Source organism: Coenobita brevimanus, chromosome 111, assembly GCF_032717465.1.
Source record: "Coenobita brevimanus isolate Jiangsu-jjx chromosome 111, ASM3271746v2, whole genome shotgun sequence".
Classification (NCBI taxonomy): Eukaryota; Metazoa; Arthropoda; class Malacostraca; order Decapoda; family Coenobitidae; genus Coenobita; species Coenobita brevimanus.
In genome coordinates this window covers 4,446,658-4,459,924 of record NC_137064.1, presented here as the reverse complement: position 1 = coordinate 4,459,924, position 13,267 = coordinate 4,446,658, and the positions used below count along the sequence as shown (strand labels likewise).

At 43.0% G+C, this 13,267-nt stretch overlaps 1 protein-coding gene across 1 annotated transcript in view; it reads right to left on the bottom strand.

Moving 5' to 3' along the window:
- Positions 1 to 13,267, bottom strand: part of Rabex-5 (Rabaptin-5-associated exchange factor for Rab5) — a 68,990-nt gene that overhangs the window by 37,856 nt on the left and 17,867 nt on the right. Inside the window, exons 5-6 of the mRNA XM_080286362.1 lie at positions 9,599 to 9,728; positions 9,235 to 9,332 (exon numbers count right to left, since the gene is read on the bottom strand). Of these exons, the coding sequence (XP_080142488.1) occupies positions 9,235 to 9,332; positions 9,599 to 9,728 (228 nt within the window). The remainder of the gene's footprint in view (positions 1 to 9,234; positions 9,333 to 9,598; positions 9,729 to 13,267) is intronic.

The following is a 13,267-nucleotide window of genomic DNA, read 5'->3' as shown; positions in this document are numbered from 1 at the left end:
CTGAGGACAGCAGGCAGGCAACCTTGGCAGAACTTCAGAGGGTCCCAGGCTGTGAGGAGGACTTAACAGACCTTGTGCAACGCCGAGAGGAGACCACCTTGGACGAAGCTGTTCGTCGAGTTGCTGCAGTTGACAAGGCGCAGGTAGAGGAGGTGAGAATGGCTGCTGCAGACTCCAACGCACCTCCAGCTCCCCCCCTGAAGATGCAGGATGTTACCGAGATCCATCATGCTGTTGAAATTCTTAAGGAGGCCATGAACAGGGATCCTGATGAAATCCGATGCCAGGAAGTGATACATACCGTGGAAAACAGTGTGCATTATTATGCTGATCTGTACAGGAGACACATTAACAAGAGGACTCAGACACTCATCACTAGCTTCTTCCAGCAAAAGGAGGAAGAGAGAAGAGTGCTAGAACAGGCAGAAGCAGGACCTTCCATGGATGTGGACGAGGATAGTGATTCTGAATGTGATTTCGAAAGATTTATGAGGGAGGTTGAGGAGGAGCAGCAGCCATTACCCGCTAGTGACGCCAACAGCCATCTTTCGGGGAACCAGTAGGACTACCTACAGCCTCGGATATCACCTTCCATTCCCAGCAAGACCACTGGCACTATCCTAAAAGGTTAGTCATCATTCATAGTACAGTAACATTTATTATAATTACAGTAGTACCAATATATGAATAGGTATATGGTAGATATTTAGGGTGACTTTTCCTTGGGTTGCTGACATAATTCATTTTTCCCATAAGCTCTATTGTTAGTCCAACACGTTTTTGGTCCAACACGTGACCCATGCATGACAATATTACTGTGCTGGATGCGAAGGTTCTGTGTATATATATGGATGGGGTGATGAGAGAAATAAAAACACGAGCAATGGAGAGAGGGATGGCGTTGGTAATGAATGGTGATGGATGGATTATCTCAAATTTGCTGTATGCTGGTGATTTAGCACTGCTTCCAAGTACCAGACAAGAACTTGGTAGGCTAGTGCAGAGTTTTGCTGAGGTCTGAGAGTGTCGTGCCTTGAGAGTAAATGTAGAGAAGAGTAAAGTGATGGTAACTGAGAGAGAAGGTGACTCCCAGTGCGATGTTACACTGAATGGAGAGAGACTGGAATTGGTGAGAGAATTCACATACCTGGGTACAGTGATAGAAAAGAGAGGAAAATGTGCAAAAGAAGCTGAAAGTAGAGTGACACAAGGAAGAAAAGTAGCTGGTGCAATGAAGACCTTGATAAGAAACACAGGCTTGAGTGTTGCAGCTGCATGAGACTTTCATGAAGGAGTGTTAGTGCCAACTTTAACATATGGATGTGAGACTATGGTGTGGCAAGAAAATGAAAAGTCAAGAGTAAGAGCAGTGGAGATAGGACTGCTGAGGAATGTATGTGGAGTGCAGAGGGTGGCTAGGATGTGAAATAATGTGATCCGTGAAAGATGTGGGTTGAGGAAGTCGGTGGACACAAGAATCAGAGTGTACTGAGATGGAATGGTCATGTGGAGAGAATGGATAACAATAGAGTGGTGAAAAAGGTATATCTGAGCAAATCTGAAGGAGGGAGGAGGTGAGGTAGGCCAAGGGGAAGGTGGAGAGATATGGTGGATGAGTGTGTGAGGAAGAGAGGTTTGGAAATCAGTGAGGCTAGGGAACTGACGAGAGATCGAGCCAGCTGCATGAATGTTGTGAGAAGAAGTGCATGATCAGGGAATTGGCACCCCTTTTTAACACGACAGCGTCCAGACTGACCCTATTGGATACGTTTATGCGAAGCTACAGAATGTGGTGAATGTTTTTGGTGTATCCAATAGAGCCAGGATTCTGGGGCCTTGAATGATGAGTGAATGGAAGCGTGGCCCACTGGACTGGGCAAACTTGGGCTGTCTGGACACTGCTACTCCTCACACTGCCCTAGGGTAGGAAAAGAGGTCCGGATGATGATGATGATGATGAGTACTCATTTTGCAAAAAGATAATTCTTATGGTACTTAGAAAGATAACTTTTACTTACAAATTTACATCTCCCTGCAACCCGCCTGATGATAACGATGACACCCAGCTGATGTTTACGTTGTATCACCGGACTCCTTTGAATGCACTGACTTGGATGTATTCTTTTATTTGGACAACACTTTTTTTTTTGTTTATACTTTCTCTGCTATATTAGAACATCACTTAATTTAACCTAGTGCAAAGCCTGACTCATACAAAGATACTATCACGTGTGGCCAGTAGTGGCTAGCAGTAGCAGAGTGACTTGACGTCTTCTCTCTTTCTTGCCACTCTCTCTCTCTCTCTCTCTCTCTCTCTCTCGTACGTGTGTGTGTGTGTGTGTGTATTTACCTAGTTGTGATAAACAGGAAATGAGCTACGCTCTTGAGGTCTCGTCTCTGTTTCTCAGTAAGTCAAATTTTGCTTTGAACTCGTTTAAGTTTTTAGACTGGACACTCTCTTTGTCCAGGCCATTCCACAGGTCTATGCATCTACATGGAAAACTATATTTCTTGATATCCTTCAAGCAACTTGGTTTTTTAGGGTCATGCCATGTCCTCTTGTTACTTTCCCATCCCATACAGATCTTCTCTGTCAATTTTTTCTACTTCTATCCTGGCCCTGAACACTGCAATCATGTTGCCCCTTGCTTTCCTTTCTTCTAAGGAAGGCAGGTCTAGTTTTTCCAGCCTTTCCCTGTACGACAGATCTGCCTGGCCAGGGAACATCTTGGTTGCTGTTCTTTGAATTCTCTTGATCTTGTTTACATCTTTCTTTTTATGTGGGGACCACACTACTGTCGTATATTCCAACCTAGGGTGGATCATGGCCACTATCAATTTTTTCATCATATCCTCATCCATGTAATGGAATGCTACTCTTATGTTAGTCATGAGATTAAACTTTTCTCTATCTTGTTAACGTGCTTTTCAGGTGACAAATTATCCAGGACCAGCACTCCCAAGTCCTTATCTTCTCTTACTTTTGTGATTGGTTCATTACCCATCAAATAATTCAGTAATGGTCTTTTGGCACTTTTACCCATTTCCAACATTTTACATATTTTTGCGTTGAATTTCATTTCCCACATCCGGCTCCAATCAATCATGAATCCTATCCAGGTCCTCCTGCAGCATTTTACAGTCTTCTTCAACTTCTACTCTCCTCATGATCTTCCCATCGTCAGCAAACAAACTTGCATAACTGTTCATTCTGTCTACCATATTGTTTACGTAAATCAGGAACATTACGGGCGCCAACACTGAGCCCTGTGGGACACCACTTGTTACCTCCCTCCATCCAGACATCCTGTCTTTTATTACTGTCCTCATTTGTCTGTCTCTCGGTCTCTCATCCACTCTATGACGTTCCCCTTCAGTCCTCCTAAGTGTTCCAATTTCCACATGTCACTTGTGGGGTACCTTGTCAAAGGCTTTCTCCAAATCTAAATACACACAATCCACCCAACCGTCTCTCTCCTGCAGCACGTCTAATGCCCTTAAGTAGAAGCTCAACAAGTTGGAAACACACGACCTTCCACTTCTGAATCCGAACTAACTTTCTGCCAAAATGTCCATCTCCTCCAGATATTTTATCCATCTGTCTTTCAGGATTCTCTCACACAGTTTTGCAACCATGCTGGCCAGAGACATCGGTCTGCAATTCAGGGGTACTTCCTTGTTCCCTCCCTTATAAATTGGTACCACACTGGTCCTCTTCCATTCCAGAGCCAATTTCCCTTCTTCCAGAGAACACACAATTAAACCATGAATCTTATCTGCCATTTGTTCCTTGCATTCCTTTACTATCCAATTAGAGATCCCATCTTGTCCTGGGGCCTTCCTCACATCTTGAGTCCAGTAATTTGTGTGTGTATATATATATATATATATATATATATATATATATGTATATATACAGGTAAGCCCTTAACTCATGTGAAGGTTACGTTCCCAGATCCTTCGCGTAGGTGGTAAATTTGCGTATACATTGTCCTCGTGTGCACATAATTATGCATGTCTACTAAGTATATTACATCTGAATAATACTGTTTATGCACTACATACACCTTATAAACTAGCATAAGTATGAAAAACAACAAAAATGTAAGAAATTAAACACTGAAACCTGACAAGCACAGGCATAGGTGAAGACACTTCAGCAGTCTGGTGCACAAGCCCTCACTGCCTCCCATATACAGTACCCTCGCGTCCAGCACACGTTAGTCCAGCACGATTCGAGTACAGCACGGTGAGCAATTAATTAGTATTATTTAATACGATTTAATTACTGCCACACGAGTGTGTTAGCATAACACGCACAGAGCTCCGAGAAGTGGGCCAAATCCGCAGAGTTCACTCTAGCACGATCACCCCCGGTCCAACACGGCCATACTGGACACTCCCATGATGATGATAGCCAATGAAAAACTTCTGATCAAGTAGCCTTCCCCGCCCGCTATCGTGACGTGATCGTGATGCCGCCCAATTAAAAACGCTGCTGGTGCCAGTGATGTTTTGTTTACATTTCTCCCGCCACAGAGCCACTCAGTCACATAATTGCATTGGAAGGTGCTTTTTTCTTGCTGCATTTTCTGCCCTTGTTACTGCATTTTACCCTGCTCACGATGCCTAGGAAGCCTTCTGAGAACCCCAAGAAGCGTCGGCACCTCCCTCAGGCCACCAAGCTAGATAACATCGAGAGGAAGAAGAAAGGGGAGAGGAAAGTTGACATTGCCAAGGCCTACGACATGAATGAAGCCAACGTGATCATAATAAAAAACTCAAGACAAGATCCTGGCAGCCGAAGGCTATCACACGGCACTTCATACCAGGTTTGCCGAGGATACGATGGTAAATCGGAATGGTAACGTGGTAAAATTGCCGATGATACCACGGGCATTTGGAATTCATTTGGATGGATTCCTGCCGAGCATATGATGGGGAAAACAGTGTGACCAAAACCCAGGCGACTCGACAGAGAATGTATCGTACTACAGTATTGAACATTTAGCCTGACACTGAATACATATTAATTGTGTGGCTAAAGTTGAAAGTTGGAATACAAATGTGGGCGATTGTGTGTGTGTATGCGCCAACGCAAGATCGTGCTAGAAGAGTGAGAGAAGAGTTCTGGACAAATGTGGAAGTGTGCATGGAAAAGTTTGGAAGGAATGAGAGAGTGTTTTTGATTGGTGATATGAATGGTAAAGTTGGAAATGTGAAGGTGGATGGAATAGTTGGTGAGTGGGGTGTGCCTGCTGAGATAGATGAGAATGGGAGTGCGTTAGTGGACATTTGTGCTGGGAGGGGGTTGGTGATAGCCAATACCCTCTTCAGGCATAAAATGATCCACAGGTATACATGGCGAGTGATGAGAAGGGTGGGTGGTGAACTGAATGAAAGGAAGGCTATGATTGATTATGTGTGTGTGGATGAAAGGATGCGAAGATGTGTAAAGGATGCAAGAGTGTATAGAGGTTGGGGGAGTGGACTTTCTGACCACTACTTGGTGGTGGCCAGAATTAGAATGCAAGTAAGATGGAGGAACAGAAGAAGGGAAAGACGAGAGGAAGGAGTAGTTGCAAGGAGAGTGGAAAGGTTACAAGAGGATGAGAAAAAGGCAGAGTATAAGAGAGAAGTGGAGGAACGATTGGGCAAATATGAATTGGAGAAGATGGGAGACGTGGAAGGTGTGTGTAAGATAATTACAGAAGAAATATGTGCAGCATGTGATGTGGTGTGTGGAAGGAAGAGAAGACGGAGGGGGGTGCAAGGAACAGCGTGGTGGACAGAAGAGGTGAAACAGGCTGTGGCACAAAAGAAGAAAGCATACAATGAATGGATGAGAAATAGAGGCGTGGAAGAAGTTGAGAGGCGGAAGAGGGAGTTATATGTGGAAAGAAAGAGAGAGGTGAAAAGATTAGTAAGAGAGAGTAAGAAGTGAGTGGATGAGGAATTTGGAAGGAATTTGAGTGTAAAGTGGAGGGACTGTAAGAAAATGTTCTGGAGAGAGGTGAAAAGAGTAAGACAGGGTGGAAGCGAAGTTAGCAGGGGAGTGAAAGATAAAAATGGTAGATTACTAGTGGAGAAGGGAGAGAAAGTGAGCAGATGGAGAGAACACTTTAAGGAATTGTTGAACGTAGAGGATGGAAGTTATGCGAGTATAAGTGGCTGGGGAATGGCTGGGAGAAGGAGGGAGGTGAGAAGACAGGAAGAAATCAGTAGGACAGAAGTTGTGGAAGCAATGAAGAAAGTTAAATAGGGGAAAGCCCCAGGAATTGATGGAGTGTGTGGTGAAATGCACATGGGGGAGAGATAGTAGTAGAATGGATGTGGAAGATGTGCAGACTGCCCTCGGAGGAAGGTAGAGTCCCGGAGGATTGGAAGTCAGGTAAAATTATTCCCTTGTACAAAGGAAAAGGGGAAAAATAAGTGTGTGGTAATCATAGGGGCATTTGTCTTCTTAGTATAATAGGAAAAGTGTATGGTAGGATACTTATAGACAGAGTTAGAGAAAGAACAGAGAAATTAGTTGGAGAAGAACAGGGAGGCTTTAGGAAGGGAAGAGGTTGTGTAGATCAGATATTCGTTCTTAGATCTTTAGTGGAAAAGTTTCTAGAGAAGGGAAAGAAGTTGTATGCGGCTTTCATGGATTTGGAGAAAGCATATGACAGGGTGGATAGACAAGGATTGTGGAAAGTGTTAAGAATATATGAAGTAGATGGGAAGTTGCTGAATGCTGTGAAGAGTATGTACGATGGTGCGAAGGCTGCAGTGCGTGTGGATGGTGAACTAAGTGAATTTTTCTCTTTGAAAGTTGGTTTGAAACAGGGATGTGTCATGTCTCCATGGTTGATCAATCTGTACATGGATGGGGTAATAAAAGAGGTACAAGGTAGGGTAGTGGATGTTGGAGTGGCCCTGGTGAGAGAGGATAGTGTTCGGAAACTCCCTGTACTGTTGTTTGCAGATGATACTGTGTTGTTGAATGAAGACGAAGGGGAGCTGCAAGGCTTGGTGGATGAGTTTGGGAGAGTGTGTAAGAAACGGAATCTAAAGGTGAATGTAGGGACGAGTAGAGTGATGGTCTTTGAGAGAGGTGAAGTCAGTGAATGTACAGCGAGGTTGGATGGTGAGGAATTGGAAAATGTGAGTACGTTTAAGTACTTGGGTAGTGTGATGAGTAAGGATGGAGGTTTGGAGGGTGAAGTGCTTGAAAGGGTACAGCAGGGAAGAAAGGTTGCTGGTTCTTTGAAAGCAGTGATAAGAAACAGGGAAGTGAGCATGGAAGTGAAAAAGTTACTACATGACAGTATTGTGATACCAACTCTAACATACGGAAGTGAAGCTTGGACATTGTTGGAAGGACACAAGTCAAGAGTGAGAGCAGTGGAAATGAGTTATTTAAGAGGAGCCTGTGGAGTCACGTGGAGAGACAGGCTGACGAATGAGGATATAAAGGAGCGTTGTGGTGTGGATGTGGATGTGATAGGAAGCGTTATGAGGAACACACTGAGGTGGTTTGGCCATGTGGAGAGGATGGAGGGTGAAAGACTGACGAAGAGAGTGTATGTGAGTGAGGTGGAGGGGGGAAGAGGGAGGGGGAGGCTGAGGATGAGATGGAGGGATGGGGTGGAGAGGTATATGAGAGAGGGAGGTGTGAGTTGGGAGCAGGGCAGTGAAATGGCGGGGGACAGGGCGACTTGGAGGCGATTTGTTTGTGGCCACCCCAAACGGGATTGAGGCGTCTGGCAATAGATAGATAGACAGAATAAATATCAATCGTTTTGAAACCCTTCTCATCGGCGTGCGTACCAGTTTATGAACAAAGTTGCTTCTCCTTATTCTCTACCGAGTCAGCGACAGCGATCACTTTCCACAATCACGAGACGGGGCTGTGGCAACAGTGTGAGAAGCATGCACTTTGCCGAGGATTACAGGGCTAGGACAGGCAGAAGTAGGACCTTCCATGGCTGTGGACGAAGATAGTGATTCCGAGTGTGATTTTGAAGGATTTATGAGGGAGGTTTGATTTCGAAGGATTTATGAGGGAGGTTTGATTTCGAAGGATTTATGAGGGAGGTTGAGGAGGAGCAACAGCCATTACCCACTAGTGACGCCAGCAGCCATCCTCCGGGGACCCAGTAGGACTAACTACAGCCTTGGATACCACCTTCCATTCCCAGCAAGCCCACCAACACTATCCTAAAAGGTTAGTTATCATTCATGGCACAGTACCATTTATTATAATTACAATAGTACCAATATATGTATAGGTATATGGTAGGTATTTAGGGTGACTTTTCCGAGGGTTGCTGACATAATTCATTTTTCCCCAATAAACTCTATTGTTAGTCCAACACGTTTTTGGTCCAACACGTGACCCATGCAGGACAATATTACCGTGCTGGACGCGAGGGTACTGTACTACATTCCGCCTTCTTTATTGTCCAAACAGTTGACTCATTCACCCAAACATACGGTTAAAAAAAAAAAAAAAAAAAAAAAAAAAAAAAAGGCATGAGTGGCAACAAATAATGAGAATTTACTGTATCTCATCATCAAATACTAAACCAGCTTCATCGATAACAATGGAACTTTAATGAGCAACTTTCCTATTTACCGTGGACTATGGAAAAAAAAAGGTCATGAATCGCAACAAATAATGAGAATTTACTGTATCTCATCAAAACAACCTGCCTTGCTCTTCATTACCTACATGCTAAATCTTTTCTGTCTTACTTGTCTGTGTTTTCATGTTTCAGTTATCTCACTTGTCTGTGTTTTCTTGTTTCAGTTATTCCATGTCGTTCTTCTCTTCCCTACCCTCTCCACTCTTACTGTACTTCACTTTCTCTTCTCTTGCAGTCTTCTCACTCTTACCTTCTACTCTCCATCTCTTCTTTTCTGTATCTCAACCCTTCCTCCCTCCCATTACCCTCTTCCTTACTCTTATTTTCTCTTTCCTCCTCCATCTCCTTTTGACTTTTTGCCACACAGCTCTCTCTCTCTCTCTCTCTCTCTCTCGAATAGACAATGGATCCATTTTCTGTATTCAGAGCTTTTGCACTGTGTCTGGGTTAAAGAAATCTCAAACTTGATGCTAAAAATTGTTGTTATCACCATTATCTTCATTGTCCACAAACTAATCCTGTTTCTCATGTACAGTATACATCAACTTGAAATAACAAGACAATATTTTAAAAATTTAAGTACCACCTGAAAACAAAATACCTGTGATAACCAAATCCAGTGTTTCACGCACATCTTCATCTGATTCTTTCAGTCCACAGTCCAGGTGATCGCTGCTCACCCATGCCAGACTCCGGATCCTATCAGGTAAGAGAATCCCCGTGATGGCTTAAAAAATGTGGTGTGGAAAGGAGAAGTAAGGTCTCAAAAGGATAAGAATGAGTTAAAAAGATGGAAGAAAGACTGTAATCTTGAAAAAGATAGAAACCAACCAAACGAACAAGCTGTTGCACAGTTGTTACTCAGCAAATAAACCATATTCAAGATGCTCATTAAATGACTACAAAAAAATTACAAAAACTGGTTGCATTAGAGACAGCTGTGGTATTTTGGAATAAATTCCTACCTGTTTTGTATTGCCAGGTCCTTCTCCTCATTGGCTGCATTAACAGCTGCAATAAGGGATTTGTACAGCCGAGTGGTGATGTAGCGTTCTGTCAGGTTCATCAGACGGTGGGCCTCATCCTCAGTCAATCCTGCACCAGTTAGAGTTTATACAGTATATTAAAGAGGAAAAAAGCTAAGCCAACCCTATACTACCTAATACAAGGTGTAAGGCTGTAGAGTAGGTTATCATAAGCTGGTATATTTATGGATCCATCTTCTATCTTTCTTTCCTTCATTCTTCCTCGCCCTTCTGCCTACGGTGACTTTACACTCCCTATTCTTTCTTTCCTTCATTCTTTCCTCTTCCTTCTGCCTGTTGGTGACTCTACACTGAGTGACAAGCCAAATGGTTTCCTGTGCACCAGGAAACCATTTACTACGCTGGGTGGTAACCATATAACCAAATTTTGGCGCCTGGTGGTTTAGTAAGTAATTATTGCGCTCCAATCGGATTGAGCCGGTGAAGGTTTATATCCATGGAGTGGTTGGGGTTGACTGCTCATGTAATGCCACTCAGGGATGAGTGAGGCTGGTCACTCTCATCTTAAATGTCGAGACCAACTGCCTAGCCCCTGGCTCCTACGCTCCTCATGGGGCAAAGAAGGATTGGATGATGGATGGATGGATGGATGGTCACTGGACAAAAGGGGCTAAGTGATACATATGCTATTTTGACTCACTGCTGTCAGATAACAGGGAAACAACAGACCCTCACTATAATGGACCCTGGCATAGTGGGTATCGGATTTAACAGACAGCACAAAGCAACGTTGGGTCTGGTTAGTACTTGGATGGGTGACCGCCTGGGAACACCAGATGCTGTTGGCATCCCTACGTGTCAAGTGGGGTTGGTGGAGGATTAGTGCCCCTCCCTGTAAAACAGTTAACTCTAAGCCCTTGACCACCCCGTTTGGGATACATGGCGTCTGGCAATGGATGGATGGACAAAGCCCACCAAACTTATGTTGGCTATAACAATCAATGTCCATTAAATAGGGTGCAGTGAGTTGAATAAATGTGTTTCCTACCCTTTTTTACTCCAACCTGGCCCGAAATTGCCCTCTCCCCATCGTGACTGTTGAGCTGTAATGAGAGACTATAGTGATACTGTATTAGTCATGAAGAAGTGCCATGACAAGGAAAAGAACAAACTGCAAAAAGGTGAAATTATGGAGCAAGTTAGAGTAAAATGGGCTTATTACACATTTTTAAAAATAGAATATGCTATTGTGCTCATTTTCAAACGTGATTGAAATCCCACCTCAGAGGAGGAACCTTGGATATAATTGGCTATCAGCTTTAATGGATCGGCTTTTCCCCATTGGGGCCATTCACAAACTCCCAAAAGTTGCTAATCTTCACCTGATTAAAAAAAAAAAAAAAATTCAGTCGACTAAGTTACTGTTTTGTGTTTCCTTTCTCAATTGGATCGTAAGTATAATTTTATGAATGTAATTACTCAATAAAATGTGGAAAAGAAGCCTCAGTACGATAAAGTTGAAGGAACCACTAAACTGAACCTAATTTACTGTCTAAATCTTGGAAGCTAATGTACTGTCTAAACCTTGGGGGCTATATATATACACACATGTATATACTGTATATACATACAGGTTTATATCCAAGGAGTGGTTGGGGTTCACTGCTCATGTAATGCCACTCAGGGATGAGTGAGGCTGGTCACTCTCATCTTAAATGTCGAGACCAACTGCCTAGCCCCTGGCTACTACGCTCCTCATGGGGCATATATACAATATATGTATATATATATATATATATATATATATATATATATATATATATATATATATATATATACTGTATATATAGTTGAAAAGCGATTATCCACATTCTCAGTCATGTCTTTTAACGTACATACATCATCAAAACCTATGTTGCCTCATGAGGAGTGTACGAGCCCCGGGCTAGGCAAGTTGGTCCTGACATTTAAGACAAAAGTGACCAGCCTCACTCATCCCTGAGTGGCATTATTGAGAAATAAACCCCAAACACCCCTTGGATATAAACCCACACAGGCTCTATCCAACTGGAGTGCCTTAATTACCCACTAAACCACCAGGTGCCATAGTCTGGTTATATGGTTACCACCCATCATAGTAAATGGTTCCCTGGTGCACAGAAACCCACTTGGCTTGTCACTCAGTGTAGTCACCCATAGACAGTGGGAAGAGGAAAGGATGAAGGAAAGAATGACATGAAAGGAAGGAAGGAAAGAAAGAAGAAAGAGAGGAAAGGGCAGCCACCCGAGAGCAGCACTACATTGAGTGAGTGGTTGGTACACACACCCACCTACCTCTAAAATATAGTTCTAATCAATACCATTTGTAGACATATATATGTCATTATATAGTAATAATATGAAGTTGTTTGACTGCAAAATATTTATAAGAATCAGATGATAACTATGTGCACACACCTGCATCAAGTTTTGTTGTTGTCTTCCTGGAAACATCGGTACTTGCAATTTCGGTCAGCTGCTTCGTCTTCGCATAATTTCAGTTACTTAAATTATGTCTTTTATATAACTAATAGTCGGTATGTTCTCTTCAGTATTTACCAGATGAAACATTAATCTCTTTGATAACTAAATGATAAATGTATCAAATTAAACATGCAACAAGACTTCCAATATCACGTAATGAATGCTAACAGACCACTTGTCATTTTATGCACTCTAGTAATTTTTCTGCAGTATTTTACCTAGTAAATCATATACAGAAAACTAGTATAATAACCAATGATTAGAGTACTAAATACTTTAGGTGCAGTAAATGCCCGATTATCCAGCGCTGCATTATCCAGTGTAGCCAATGGCTGAATTAAACTGGTATCTGGCAGTAAGCATAAAATCTTTGACATTATCTGGTATGAAGGATCCTTTCTCCTGAGTAAAAGCACATTATTATCCGGGACGAGAGCGCTGTTATCAAACATCCAGCCATAATCACAAAAAAGAAAAGAAAGAAATACACAAAAAGAATAGGGTTATACTGCACTGTAATATGAAAGTGGTGGAGTGTTGAGGGAGGGAGGGCTGACGGTTGGTGGGCCTCGCAGGTCACAGGGTGTTTGTGGTGGGTAGGAAGGGGAGATGTCGGGTGAAAGAAAACAACCCTCCAGGCTGGGGGACCTTTGATATTATCCCCATCGTCAACATGAAACTGCTTCCGTACATAAAATTACTGTGAACTTAATAGTACATTACAGTATTTTATTATCTTATTAGGAATGGACAGTACCCTCGCGTCCAGCACGGTATTTTTGTCAGACAGTACTACTGTACTGGACTAAATCCATACTGGACAAACAACAGACCTTATGGGAAATATGAATAATGTCAGACAAGCCATGAAAAAGTCCCCCCAAAATTCAACTTAACTACATTTTGATACAACTAAGATTTTACCAACCTTTAAGGTGAGTGGTGATGGGCTTTGGGAGGGAAGGGGGAGGGGTTTCTGAGGCTGTAGGAGGTCCTACTGACCCCCTGGAGGAGGGCCTTCAGGATCCTGAGGAGGCCTGTCTGCCTCAACCTCCCTCATAAATCTCCCTAGTCACACACTGACACATCGTCGTCTACATCATCAGGGGGAAGTGCAATACTGCA